The sequence below is a fragment of the Aythya ferina genome, assembly GCF_964211825.1.
Source record: "Aythya ferina genome assembly, chromosome: 3".
NCBI lineage: Eukaryota > Metazoa > Chordata > Aves > Anseriformes > Anatidae > Aythya > Aythya ferina.
In genome coordinates, this window is record NC_140298.1 from 23529219 (window position 1) to 23543652 (window position 14434).

The 14434-nt window shown below is 38.2% G+C and overlaps 1 protein-coding gene across 6 annotated transcripts in view; it reads left to right on the forward strand.

The window, feature by feature from the left end:
- The window catches only part of INTS7 (integrator complex subunit 7), a 40978-nt gene that overhangs the window by 1815 nt on the left and 24729 nt on the right, over nucleotides 1-14434 (forward strand). For all 6 annotated transcript variants that reach the window (XR_014691421.1, XM_084514527.1, XM_084514528.1 and 3 more), the window contains exons 5-16: nucleotides 303-349; nucleotides 853-1052; nucleotides 2475-2597; nucleotides 4971-5088; nucleotides 5796-5930; nucleotides 6479-6576; nucleotides 7246-7485; nucleotides 8093-8230; nucleotides 9163-9369; nucleotides 12473-12667; nucleotides 13384-13487; nucleotides 13887-13955. Coding sequence is in view for 5 of the 6 variants with exons in the window: in XM_084514527.1 (XP_084370653.1) it covers nucleotides 303-349; nucleotides 853-1052; nucleotides 2475-2597; nucleotides 4971-5088; nucleotides 5796-5930; nucleotides 6479-6576; nucleotides 7246-7485; nucleotides 8093-8230; nucleotides 9163-9369; nucleotides 12473-12667; nucleotides 13384-13487; nucleotides 13887-13955 (1674 nt within the window). In the remaining variant the exon portion in view is untranslated. The remainder of the gene's footprint in view (nucleotides 1-302; nucleotides 350-852; nucleotides 1053-2474; nucleotides 2598-4970; nucleotides 5089-5795; nucleotides 5931-6478; nucleotides 6577-7245; nucleotides 7486-8092; nucleotides 8231-9162; nucleotides 9370-12472; nucleotides 12668-13383; nucleotides 13488-13886; nucleotides 13956-14434) is intronic.

Genomic DNA, 14434 nt, shown 5'->3' on the forward strand with positions numbered 1-14434 from the left:
CTCATAAATATAGGAATGCAAGGCAATAGAGAAACTTTAATCAAGGATTATTTTACAGAAATTATAGTTGGCAACTATGTGTAATGCTGCTTGTCACTTTGGTGCATATTTAAAAGCTCCCATTTTATCATTTGATCATTCCCATGTGTAGGAGTTCCAAAACCCCTTAAGACTGGGCAAGCACTCTTGTAAAAGGTTTTATTATTAAAATGCAAGGTTTGGTACTTCTGTTGATTTTTATTATTAACAATAATATTCAATTTATTTTTATTTCACCCAGTACTTTGTCATTTTCTCTACAGGGATTTTGCTGCAGGAATATGTAACAAAATCAGTGAGATGATTCAAGGTACATACAAATATTGACTGATAAATTGAAAAGCTCTAATTACTCTGAGAATTCTTTATCATCCATATATAAATATCAGATATCAGAACACTGTTGTCCTTATCCTCAAATAATTCCAGTTTTGGAATTAAAATTGCTGAGAAATAATCCATTATTGGGCTCTTAAAATCCAAGTGATCATAATGCCCCTTTGGTAAAGAATAAAAGCTCATCTGTAGTCCAGTGAATGAGATTCTATAATGCTATTGCAGGTTGCTTCAGATAAGTTAATATGTGTATTACCTGCAATGAGGCAAGGAGCCACCTTTCCAAAGCACTCTTAAAGTGTGTGGTACTGTTATGGTTATGCTGGTAGCCAGTAGACGAGTTATTTGAAACTAATGCAGGTGTCTGCACAATCCACATCAAGCGGTGATAGTAACACAAGGGCGTTGTGTCTTAATACTGCCAAAAGACAGCACAACAGACTAACAGCCTGGCAATGTCTTTGTTCCCTGTTACAGGTTTAGCCACACCTGTGGACTTGAAATTGAAGCTGATCCCTATTCTACAGCACATGCATCATGATGCTAGCCTTGCCTCCAGCTCCCGGCAGCTGCTTCAGCAGCTGGTAACATCATATCCTTCTACCAAGATGGTCATCGTTACTCTTCACACGTTTACTCTACTTGCTGCTTCTTCTTTGGTTGACATTCCCAAGCAGGTAATTCCTCCTGAATTCATGCCTTCAAATTAAAGTACAAAGCACGTTTAAAACCAAACCAAAAAAATTCAGATGCTAGATGATGCTGAAAATATATTAAAGGATATGCTGATTGGCACTACATACTATAGAGAATCTTCCTTGGAAATCAAGTGAATTAAGAAACCAAACAGGTCATTTTTTGGGTTTGTTTGTTTTGTTTTAATCAGAAAACGTCCATCTTTCGTGTAGAACCCATGCTTCACTTCTTACTGCTGTATGTTCTCTTGGGTAGCGGGTGTGCCTTTCACCTTCCCTGCATGCAAGGAAATGAATAATTCAACTGCATAAAGTGCATTCAAAAATGAGTTTATTGAAGGACTGAGGAATTTGAGTCTCCTATAATTTAGGTCTATAAACCAAGTTGTGGGAAAGCAGTGATGGAAAAATACGATGCTTCTATGTTCTGTTAATGTGCTTTGTGGATGTGATTTATATAGCAAGTCTGAACACAGCGACATTTGAGATTCATCTAACTAATCCTTGTAAAGTGGTCATAAAAAAAATTATTGGCCTTCTTTTAATGCCATACAGCTACAGAATGCTGGTGTCTGTTACTGTTAGACTAATAGCATTGATCTGTCTGAAACTGCTTCGAATTGCTGATGTCTGTATTTCGGAGATAGTACTGAATCTAAGCCAACTGAAACAACACTAGAACATGTGATGTGCTTTTTTATGGCAGTAAGATGGTGTTTTAGGCTGTGTTTCTGCAACATGGCAGACTATGCTGCTTATGTAAGTCGAGTAGACAGAATGGAGTTGGAGAGCAAAACCATGGTTAACATGTTCATGCAGTCTCCCATTTGCTGGTTGTTCCATCTCCAAATCTCCAAAAAATTAATGCAACAAAGGAGACAGTTACATGTCATTTCAGTTAATTTGAGATAAATACTTAATGTGCTGGTGGGTGATTATTTTTTTACTTTTTAATCTGTTTGGGCTTTTTGGGTAGCTGCTAATACATACATAGTCCATCTGCTGGTCTCTGAATTCAGATTATGTAGGCACCTGAATTAGTGTCACATTCCTGGAATATTTGCTATTAGCATAATCATCACAATGTAAAGTGTTTACTGAGGTTTTTGGAAATGTTTTATCAGTATTTCTGTAAGAGCTGAAACAGCTCTCAGGGCTACTTGGGTATGCAGGGCAGTGAAAAACAGTGTGCATGGGCAGAGAGGGAGAGAAGAATAGCAGGAATTGGCTGGAATCTTGCCATGGAATCACAGACTGCGTAGAGGCTTTGCCATGTAGCAAGCAAACAGACATGTAGGGCATAGTAGTTTTAGATGAATATTCCCAAAGTTCCTTCTTGAGTCCTTTTGAAAAGGCTTCCTTCTAGTAGCATCTCTTTCTCTTAATTAATGTACTTTGTTATAGGTCCAGCTTCTGTTGCAGTACTTGAAGAATGACCCCAGGAAGGCTGTGAAGAGGCTTGCAATCCAAGATTTAAAGTTGTTGGCCAACAAGACACCGCATACGTGGACAAGAGAAAATATTCAGGTTTATGCATTTTTTAGCTAAAGTTTATTACAAAACTTGGCAATAAGTTATAGAACTCTTTCCAAAAGAATACTTTTGGAAGTGAAGGAAGAACGTGCCTCTCCATATCCTTAATATAGACAAAATCTGACAGATTAGCCAAATGTTAACGAACAACTGAAGTATAATAACTGAGGAAAGGCACTTATGTGTAGTAGGCCTTTTTGCAGTAAAGAAAAAAATTTTGCACCTGACAAACTCATTTAAGATAGTAGACATAGAAGCTGAATGTTTTTGTTAATGCTGTGATACTGAACATGTATTAATGCCCTCATGTCACAACGTCTTGTGGCTGTGGGATGTCTCAAAGCGAGTCATCCAGCAAGGTATGCTTGAACAGATGAAAGTAACTTTGGTTTTATCACTAAGAATCAATGGGTTATTTTCAGTAATGTCTTTGTGACTCTTCATGTATGAGTGAGTTCCTAAAAGGTGTTTGTAGCATATCTGCGTTATCTGGGGAAACCATTGTTACATTGGAAATAGGATTGCATCTGTCTTTCGATTGCAGTTGTACATTTACATTTCTTTCCCCCCCCCTTGCCTTTCCCTTTTTCTGGTAGAAATAACTATAGAAAATAACTTCAGGTTAAATTAGATTCTAATTGGAAAAGTAAATATTTCAAAAGCTTAATGGCAGAGGCTTATAGCTCTGCTTATCTGATTTTAGTGCTCTTGGAAAGCTACTTTTGCTATATGTTGTTGGAGTATAAGATAATTGGGCAGAAAAAATACGTAGTTCTTCTTTTGTTAATAGTCATATGAGAAATAACACATGCTTTTCTTTGTCTCCAGTACAACGAGATGATGATTTAGTGTGTAGAGGTTTTTGTTTCAGTGAAATGGTTCATTTTCCATAATGTTTTAATCTCAGAAATTTATTTCTCTTAGGAATTGTAAGGAACTGCTTAATGGCTTATGAATTCTTTGTGGTCAAAATGTTATTCTATACCATTACATCTGGATGGTAGTTGTCTTAGTACAAGTGAGGGACATGGTAACATGGCTTTCATCATTATACGATGTCTTAAAATCAGTATTTTTGCTGGTTGAAATGCACAGGAGACAGTTCTGCTGTCATTGGAAGTAGACCAGTGACTGGGTTAGTGTCTACAGCACATTACTACTTGCTGAGCCACATATAGTGGTCATGAGAGATCTTTCTGTGTTCTGAAGTTTTAACGTTTTGAGTTGGACAACTCTTTCCCATATATTTAAACAACTTGATAAATGTTTATACAGCAGGGACTGGGACAGACCCTCTTTTTCTCATGGCAAAACCTCTTTCTGGTACCGTTTCAGCAGCGTTAACTTTCTAGCATTTTGGGTCTGGGTAGGTCAGAGAGGAGGCTTTGTCTTCAGACTGTGGAGGCTTTACTGGCTTTCAGACTTTGGTTTTAGAAGCTGATGCCTTTGATGCTAAAGCAGTTCATTAGGATATATATGTCAAGATATTTTCCAGATGTGTCTGTCCTTTAATGCTTATCAGGTGGGCTATGGGAAATCCTGCTTTGATTCTTTGGCATTTTTTCCATCAATTTTGCCTGTTTTGGACGTTGGCTTCAGACCATAATGTATTTTTGTTTATATATAAGCACATATCTGTTTCTTAATGCTACCGTGTAAGAGCAGCATTTGGTCCAAGGGTGCTGTTGCTGAGCACTTCAGATGTGTTAACTAAGGAGAACTTACCAATGAAGACACAAGTTCTTGTGTTTAGTGAGATAGAAATGAAAAAGGGGAGTTCTTACAGTGCTGCATGTCTGTGTAATCCTGGCTGTTTACACTGTAACTAGATTGGAAAGGGACAAGTCCTAAACCATGATTTTCTGGAAGTTACCGAAGGTGCATTTCTTCCTACTGACTGCAAAGGTAACTGACTACAGCCTGCAGTCTGTCCTGCCAAGTCTTCTAGGTTTCCTCATAGGTACTATTTCAAGTATCCTCTGTCCCTCAGTCCTGCGGATTGTTTTAAGGCAAAATGCTCAATATAGCTCTAATAGACTAGAGAATTGTCCTAAAAGCTTTTGCAATGTTTGGTCTATGAGACATGATAATATTTTTGTCACTGCTTTTTAATCAATAAAGTGGTTTGTAAGTGATGTTTCCCAGCATACAAGATCCACTGTCAATTTTTAGCAAGCCATATCCTCAATCTACTAAAACCAGTGCTTCAGGACATGAGTTCTAACTTCTGAATTCAGTATAAGTATTTTCAATGGGAAAAATTATGATTCATAGAACTTCTCGCAGACAAGTACAACTAAATATTTAATACAGATAGCTCATGGGACTTCCTTCCCTTTGTATCTTCTCCCTTCTCTTAATCTGTAGGCGCTGTGTGAATCTGCTCTTCACACCCCTTATGATAGTTTGAAACTGGGCATGCTATCTGTTCTCTCCACGTTATCAGGGACCATTGCCATTAAACAGTACTTCAGCAGCGCTCCAGGTAAGAAAGCTAGATCAGATGATTACTTAAGCATTTTTGGTGGATTGGCTACCTACTGGTAAACAGGTCAATCACTAAACACTTTGTGGCATATTCTTAAAGTATATTTTTCCTCCAAAACACTGATGGTCATTTAGGCTGTTTTCACTGTATGTAGTCTTATATGGGATAGTAATATATCGATAGACCCAGTCATGGTCTGTTCTGGATTTTGTGGCTAATAAACGTTGTTTACCTCTGGGTTTTAAAATTCTATTTATACACTAAGGAAACAGCATGCTTCTTAACTGGTCAACCTGTATTCTGCTTAAGGTGCTTTGAAATCATGGATTTGCATGGTTTATTAGTATGAATAAACTGAGCAATGAAGCATGGAGGCTTTATGGTGTGAGAAAGAGTAGACATTTCAAAATGGTTCAGGATGTCTCATTCTTAAAATGGTGATAGTTCCTGAAACATCAACCTTTAGACCTGGATACTCTCTTGTGTATATCTAACTTGCATTCAAGAAAGGCTTTTGTGTTTGTTTATATTGGAATACATGTTAAAATGATAGGATGAAAACATATGAATTAAAATAAATGATTTAACAAGCAACAAAAGCACCCTAGGTCAATGCAGATTTCGTGCATAAATGTACTTGAAAGATTTGTGGTACAATTAAGGAATGTGCTCTTTTATGTCCTGTCTGTCTTCTCTTTATTTAGGAACAGCAGCTACAACTGCAAGATCATTTGATTTAGTAAAACTAGCACAGGAGTGCTGTTACCATAATAACCGTGGCATTGCAGCTCATGGAGTGAGAATTCTAACTAATATATCAGCCTCTTGTCAGGAAAAAGGTAAATGAAAGCAAGGACGATGAAATGAGTCTATTTACAGTCAGGCTTATGCACTTAACACATATTAACTGGTTTTGTCTGTAAGGCTGTCTGATCCTTTACCCTGGTCAGGAAGAATGGGGACTGTAATCTAGTAGAAAAAGTTTTGTAGGATTTTATGAGTGGTTGGTAAGGTTCCATCTTCTGTTAACTTACAGAAAATTACCAAGTGCAGCAGAGCTCCTGTTAAATAAAAGCTTGTCTTACCTATGTTGTAAACTACTGAATTTCTTGTTGGCCTTTGAAAACTCTTAGAACAAAGTCTGTTGCAAAAGAATAACGTGACATTTAGAAGGCATAGTCTAGAATTGTTATGTTGACCCTACATGTGTCACAGTTGATGTGACTGGTGAATAGTTATCTGAGAGATTGAATTGTTTGAAATCAAAATAAAGTAAGGCAGAATTATTAGGAAAATACTCATCTATCATCACTGCAACACCAGTGCAAGTATTATATTGATTATGATCAGAAACTGTAACAGGGAGCTGACTGTTTCTTTTTCTTAGATCTTCTGCCTTTGGAGCAAGATGCAGTTTTTGGCTTAGAGTCTCTTCTTGTTCTTTGTAGTCAAGATGGCAGTCCAGGAGCTCAAGCAACCTTAAAGGTGACACTACTGTTGTCTTTTCATTAACACAGCTGTAAGTTACAGTAATGGTTTGTATAGCAGAAGGGCTAATGTGCACCAGATCCTTTTTTAGTGGAAGCATAGCATATTGGGGAAAAAACAAATTTTTTCTGTGTTTTGCCAGTAACTGGAGTTCAGAGTGGTAGTACGCAACTGTAACATGACCCCTCTCAGCTCTAGAGTAAGCTGATTGTCATAATGGAAAAAAGATGCATCCCTCTGATGAACAGCTGTAAGGAAACATAAACTTCAGCATGGGATGGAGGTGTCTGTGGAGGATGGAGAAATTTTTGGAATGACCCTGATTTTTGGAGGTGGAGATGCAATTTGTACATGATTACAATATTCCTATGATCTATTATTCTTATTATTTTACTTCATAAGCTGCTACCAGGAATTTAGTCTAGTTATTTACCTGTAAAGGTTGATAAGAGAAGATTTATCATTTCTTGAATTTGTGGTATGTTTGTGCTGTGAGCTCAGGGATAGAGACTTGGGCTCTTAGGACATCTTCTCTGTGTGGTAGGTGATTCTGAAAATACTAGCTCTTCTGCATTTCTGTAGTCATGCTTTCAGTTAAGTATCTGATTTTGTTTTATTTTTTAAATAGATGTATTCATTGTATGTATTGATGTGTGTGAATTGCAGATCACCTTAACTTGCATGGTGAAGTTGGTCAAGAGCCGTCCTCACCTGAGCCAGTCGGTGGTTGAGTCTCTGTTGACCCAGCTGCACAGTGCCCAGGATGCTGCTAGGATCCTCATGTGCCACTGTTTGGCAGCTATTGCCATGCAGCTGCCCATCTTAGCAGATGGGATGCTAGGAGACCTGATGGACCTCTACAAAGTAATTGGACGATCTGCCACAGATAAAAAACAGGAACTCTTGGTAAGACCTCCATCTGGTGAACAATCCTTGATGGATAAAGCCTATATAAACTACTGTAGATGGAATTTTATTTTAATTTTATGTTTTTGTTTTAAAGGAGGTCTAAGCCATTTGGTATGCCCAAGTTGATGTGCCAGCCTATAGCCTTATTTTTGGTTTTCTTTTAAGCTTTGACTGCGTAGTTCAGCTCTATCTATGAGGTGTGATTTTGATGTTGAATGCTGGCGTATGTGTTCCATGAGATTTGCCAGCAGATGGCACTGCTTAGACAAAGCTAGCCAAAGAAGGTATTGGGATAGTCTGTCAAATAATGCTTAGAGGGGAAACAAGATGGCAGATCTCAAGTTGTATGTGGTAGTCTGATACATGTCATTGACAACAAATAGTTTAGTTACCCCAAATGTTAAGATTGACATATGACAGGGAAGAGTTCTTTGGTTAAAATATATGTTAAGTCTTTGTAGTTTTGAGTCCAAAATCAAGCAGACCATTTCTGGTAGTTTAAGAAATGGGGCTGGGTTGTTTTTCTTTGATATTTTTTTCTCCTTGTTTTTTGTTTTGTTCCTGGAATCCACCCTTCTTCCTTCATCCTTCTACTCTTCACTAGGTTTCTCTTGCCACAGTGATATTTGTTTCCAGTCAGAAAGCCTTATCTTCAGAAATCAAAACTGTTATCAAACAGCAGCTTGAGAATGCCTCCAATGGATGGACAGCTTACAGGATAGCCAGGCAGGCTTCCAGAATGGTAAGTGCAAACATCCAGAGAAAAATGTGTGTGGTGTAGTTGGAAGGATGCTAGTGATTTCTTAGATCTGGAAAAAGAAAAGAAAATGATAGGAGTCAGAACGAAGAAAGCAATATTGGGGGGGGGGAGAATATATAATGTTCTCTCCTAATTCCTTTAAATGCTGATTCAGATATATACCGTTCAGGGCAGTCATCCAATCAGGATGGTTTTCCTAGCCATTTGTCTTTTTGAAGTATTTGAGAAGGATGAAGGTAACAGCCTCAAAAATGTCCTTTTTTTGGAGCACGTGGACTCTGCATTGCATAGCTGCTCTTTAGAAGGTGATACAGGCCATCCTGATGTGCGCTTCTCTTCAGTGTGAAGAAAGGAAGGAAAAGATACTGTTTTTCTGTTCCCTTCCATCAAGTCATAGATGGGGTTAGAATTGCATAGAAACCCTAGTACAAAATGCTTAGGTAACTTTAAATAGATAAAGTACATAATGCAGAAGAGAGGACTGAGCATAGTGCTGTTTTGGTAAATCAGTCAGGGTTCCTGGTTTTAACTCTGAGCTGATCTTGATAGCTCCAAACCCAGTGTTACTGTGAGGATGAAAGAGATGTCTTCAGGTTTTTGTTGGTTTGTGTTTTTTTTCTGTTGTTGTTTTTTTTTTTTAAAAAAAAAGGCTTGACAAGGTAAGAAACAAATATAGAAATTTACTGTTCTGTATAAATAAATACTGTAGTTCATACAGGCTGGTGTCTCCATAAAATAAGGCTTTGTGGTTTTATTTATTGTTAGCATTGTCATGATCAAACAATTGAAAGAAGTTTCACTATATTTATTTTTGAAGTATGACTAATTCTGGTGATGTTACTCTTCTTATTTGCATTTGTTACTTAAAAACCCATGGCCTTCTTTCTTATCCCTTCTAAACATTGTCATTACAGGGTAACCATGACATGGCCAGAGAGCTGTATCAAAGCCTGCTGACTCAGGTGGCCTCAGAACACTTCTACTTCTGGCTGAACAGTTTGAAGGAGTTTTCCCATGCAGAGCAGTGTCTGACAGGTTTGCAAGAGGACAACTATAGCTCAGCGCTTTCTTGCATTGCTGAAGCTTTAAAGTCATATCACAAAGGAATAGCATCACTGACGGTTAGCACAGAGCTTCTACTTCACTGATAGTGGTTTTGTGTATTGTAGGTCCATTTAGTTCCTGTTCTTAAACCTCTGAAAAGTTTTTGCAGATGTCTGACATCTGCCAGCCTCTTTTTGAGAGGACTGCAAGGAAAAGCCAGTTTTAACCCACTGTATCTTCAGAGACAAGGTTCTGTAGCTAAGCTGACTAGCTAGTATCTCTCTTTTCTGCCTTCCCACCTCTTGACTTCCTGTCTTGATCAAATCATGTGATATGACAAATTTTTTTTTCTTGACATTACAGTACTCGAAATTTTTCACTCCTTATATTGGCTGAATAAATGCTGTTGTAATGATTTAGCATGGGAATTTGTCTGAATTGGTTCCTAGCTTGTTGAGATGCTGAGAGGATTGAATTGTCCTCCTTCCTCCTACTGAGTTCACATTGCCTTGTATTTAACAATGTGGTCCTATGGAATCCTAACAATAAAGCAACACCAATTCACTAAGAGGAATTCATGCTTCAATATTTCTCTAACATCTAGAAGACATGGAGAGACCCATCTAATTAGATGTTTATATTTAATACAGACAGGAAAATATTGTTGCTGAAACAGGTCAATCTGTGGGTCAGTAACTTAATCTCTTTCCTTAGATTTTTTTTTTCTGTTGAAGAATTTCTGTCTTCATCTCATCTCCTCTGCTGACTTCATTTCCTGTGTTGCCATGCATATTGCACCCAGAAAAGCACTTCCTTCTGAATTGTGGTCCACAGGAGTAAGTGCAGATTTTAGAGGGTTAGAGAAGAGGAAGCTGTGCGTCTTTTTTGGTTGTTGTGATTTTCTTGTTTGTTTGCTGGTTGTCTGTTGCTGACTCCTTGCACTGTTACAAATTTCTCACCACGCTTAAGTCTCTCAGCTGTGAAAGGAGCTGCTCACTGCTTGCATCTACATAACTCAGTGTTGCAAAGGGAAGCAAAGTGTCACAAAGGGCCCATGGTAGTCTAACTGCAGAAGATTTTAGCTGTCTCTCTTTCCTCTGGCTCCAGCTTTACTGTTGCTTCTGTTTCATTGTAGAGCATCACTCAGCACTATTGGCACTGCAGACCATTAGTGCAAGTGATGAAGCCTGTGTAGTTGTCCACCTTGTAGCTAGAAAACGCTGTGCCAGGTAATCTGTTGCAGATGTTCAGTCAGCCCAGTTTAGCGATGATGAAATATGCAGGCAGTATCAGATCTCATCAGGAAATTTCTCAATTCCTTCTTGATATACGTGCACCCCTCCTTCTTACATTGCTGTAATTGCAGAATGTCTTTTCATGTGAGTTTCTCCCCTTGAGGGAAAAAGTCTAATTACTTTATGGCCGAGAGGTGTGTGGGGCAGGGAGTTGTCATCAAGTCTGTCAGCCACAGTCCCCTCTGTCTCACAGTGTGCTTCCTTGTGCTGTTAGCAAGGGTTTTGAAGTAAGACTTAATCCTTTTTACACAGAACGCTCATCTCTTTGGAAACTTTGCTTGTTTTTCACTGCTGGTAATCCAGAGAAGATACAGAATTTGAACGAAGCATTTGTATAATTAAGTAGCACTAACTCCAAATATGTTGATAAGCGGCATCATTTGAAGAACTTAACTGAGCCAAAGAACTTTGTCATTTTCACAAAAAGAACTGTAACTCAATTATTGGCCATGGCTATGTGGGGAGCAGATAATATAAATTGTAATATTAATGAGACAAGCTTATATTTCCATTTACAAGAATCAAGACTGATTTGTTCTACTAAAAATGTCTTTTTTTTCTCATCTAAAGTACTGAGACTTCACTCTGTAAAAACATGAACTCTCTGTAGAGTAATTATTACAGTACAGTGAGGTCTTTTCCTCAGAGGATTTTCTGAGACTACCCTTGCAGAATAAACTGAGCAACTTCCATTCAAAAGTGGAGGCAGGGGGATGGTTATGCCCTTGGAGAAGGGAAAGTGAAATGCTAAGGGGGGCGGAATAGCTTAAGTGGAGAATAGCTTGAGTCTTGCTTAAGACATTTTCTTTGGTTGAAATCTAACCCAATAGTTTAAGGTGATTGCAGTTGGCTGATGTTTCCTTACTTCAGTCAATCGTAGGCCAGTTCTCAGATGACATGGGATGTTTGTGAAATACTTGTTTTCCTGTCAGAAAACAAAAAAATAGTTCTTGGTAAGGTATTGTAGAAGGGTTGTAACTTCTCACTTCCAGAAGTGGCCTCTGCTGTTGTGAAATGAGAAGCACTGAGTAAGACATGCAAAAGTTCAGTATTTATCCATTCTCTGTGTAAAAGAATGTCCTAGTGCTTTGTTTTGCAGGCAGGTTTCCTCTCAGCTAGAGAAAAAAGGGTGGTCCTCTCAAATCCATCAGAACAGAAAAAATAAGTAATGGATTATTGGTCTGACTAGTATCAAATCTTTTGAGTGCTGCAATTTGCCCCCTCCTAGCTTTCTTAAGCTGTCATGGATTCTTCTCCGAGACAGATAAGCTCTTAAGGAACAGAATTTGATAGAGACATAATTTCTAAAAAATAGCAGCATTTTCCTCCTGGGGTTCTGTTGTTTACACTTCTTGGTTGTCACTGAACTGTCCCTGTCTTCATCAGATGCAAGGTTCAGTGCCTTTGTTCCTGTCCATTTCACAATTCCAAGAAAATCAAAGTTGATTATTCCTTTTTGGTGCAGGTATCTTTAGCCAGTTTTTTATCTTGTGGCTCATGCAGAGAATCACTTTATCAGTCCTCTGTGAATCAGAAGGCAAACTGTGTCCTCCCTTAGGGCAGGGACTATCTGGACTAGTCATTTGAAGTCTAAAGGCTTGGCCTTTAGGAAATAGGTGCCCTAATAGTACTGTAGCTGCTCAAGTCACACTTGGTACAAGGATGATACACTTGAAGTACAGCTTAATTCTGTAAACTTCCGTGGCCTTAATATTCAGCATGATTTACATCAAGCAAGTCCGTTAATTGTGGTTTTGAAAAACAGCTTTTGGTACTGACCTGGAGAGTTCAGTTGTCTGATGAGACAGTTCAGTGACATTGCAAAGTTATTTTACCATGTTTGCTTTTGACCCAGATTGCCAACATTCCTATTACTGTGTTTCAGGCTGCTAGTACACCACTTAATCCTCTGAGCTTTCAGTGTGGATTTGTGAAACTCAGGATTGACCTTCTGCAAGCTTTTTCTCAACTTATTTGTACCTGCAACAGCCTAAAAACAAGTCCACCACCAGCTATTGCCACAACAATTGCTATGACATCAGGAAATGATCTCCAACGGTGTGGACGCATCTCTAACCAGGCATGTATTCTTGTTCCACTCTTCAGTGTAGTTACTTTTATAACTGGTGTGAATTTTGTTTCTCAGCAGAGATACCAGATGAAAGAATTGAAAAGCATCTGTGAAAAGTGTGACTGAACAGTAGGCCTTGGTTTTCCCCTATAACTGTAGGGAAGCAGAGCATGTTTTTTTTCCACATTTGTGCACACAGTTTCCAAGAATATGCAGGCAGTAACCCAGGCAATACACTCAAAATTGCAGCAAGACCTTTCCACCTTGCTTTGAAACACATCAGATACTGTGATTATATTAGTTAAAAGTAAAAATACACATTTAAGGCTCGCACTGTAATTCTTCCTGGTGAGTGTTGGCAAGCAGCTTGGTACCATACAGAATACCAAAGCAGCGGGTTTCTAAATGCATGTAGCCTGCAAGAAGGAATCAGTGGGTAGTCTTTGAAAGACAGAGTAGTTTGGTTTGTCAGTGGGGGAGAGTGGAGGTTGTTCATGTTTTTTGCTTTTAACCCAAAAAAGGATATGTTTGTGTTTTGTTACAGGAAAAATACCTGTATAAAGCATGGATAATACTCTGTCACTCTGGTGATTTTTATCTGTGTGAAGAAGCAAAAACTTCCTATATCTGCCTGAATGTTGTCTTACTCCTTCAGTTGTGTATGTTAGTATAGTGGTTTTCTGGATGTATGATTTTTTTTTTTGACTGGTAACTTTTCTCCGTAGATGAAACTATCAATGGAAGAGTTCCGAAACCTGGCTGCACGGTATGGGGATCTCTATCAATCATCTTTCGATGCAGACTCAGCAACTCTAAGGAATGTAGAACTGTATCCTTTTAAAAGCTCAGAGTTAGTCCTCTTGTCTTCTCATGCAGACAGCATGAAGGTTAACAGTCCTTTCTTCTATGAAAGCTGGCACAAAGCCATTTTGAAGCAGTTTACCTAAAAATCGGATACCCTTTTTTTTTTTTTTAAATCCATTTGGAAATGGGTACTACTGTGCTATCGTTTGGAATAAGTTTCTGAAAAAGTTATGACTCAAAACTTGCAACTGCCAAGTATAAAACTTGGAATTTGGTACTGTTTGCTCTGTTTCCTAAAGGAACAGTGATAGGATTACTTCATGAAAACTAGAGAAGTAAGGAAAAAAGCCAGTAAATACTACTGTATTTCTTGTTTTAGGAACCCAAGTTTGTAAGTCTCTTAACTCCTTATTGTTAATATCAGACAACAGCAGAGCTGCCTGTTGATTTCGCATGCGATTGAAGCTCTGATTTTGGATCCAGAATCTGCAAAGTAGGTTTGATAGTTAACTTCCTATTCTTTTGCTTTTTGTTTCTAAATCCTTGGGGCTTTAAGTCTAGGAATTCAAGGAATGTTCAGAAAGTTTCCCAGTGGACCCTTGTGATTTTACTCAGGGTAGGCTCGAGGATACCTGTTATTACTGGGCTAGATCTGGCAGTATAGAGACTGTTTCAGATTCTGCTTTTTATTATTTATTTTGCTCTTGTGAGCTATATTGCACTCATCTTAAATATAGACTTCGATTAAAATAAACAGCTTTTAATCTCTGGCCATGTATTTTAGTATGTGTCATTCTGTGTTAGAATTGTGAGAATTCGCGCAGAATTGTAAGTGCAAAAAGTAGGTATATGTTAGTTTCCTTCAGACATTAAGGACATGTTAGACATGTTAGATTAGTTTAAGCTTTCTAATGTAAATCCAGTACTTTTAACTCTTTTTTTTTTAAACTGTGGACTCGTATGCGCCAGCAA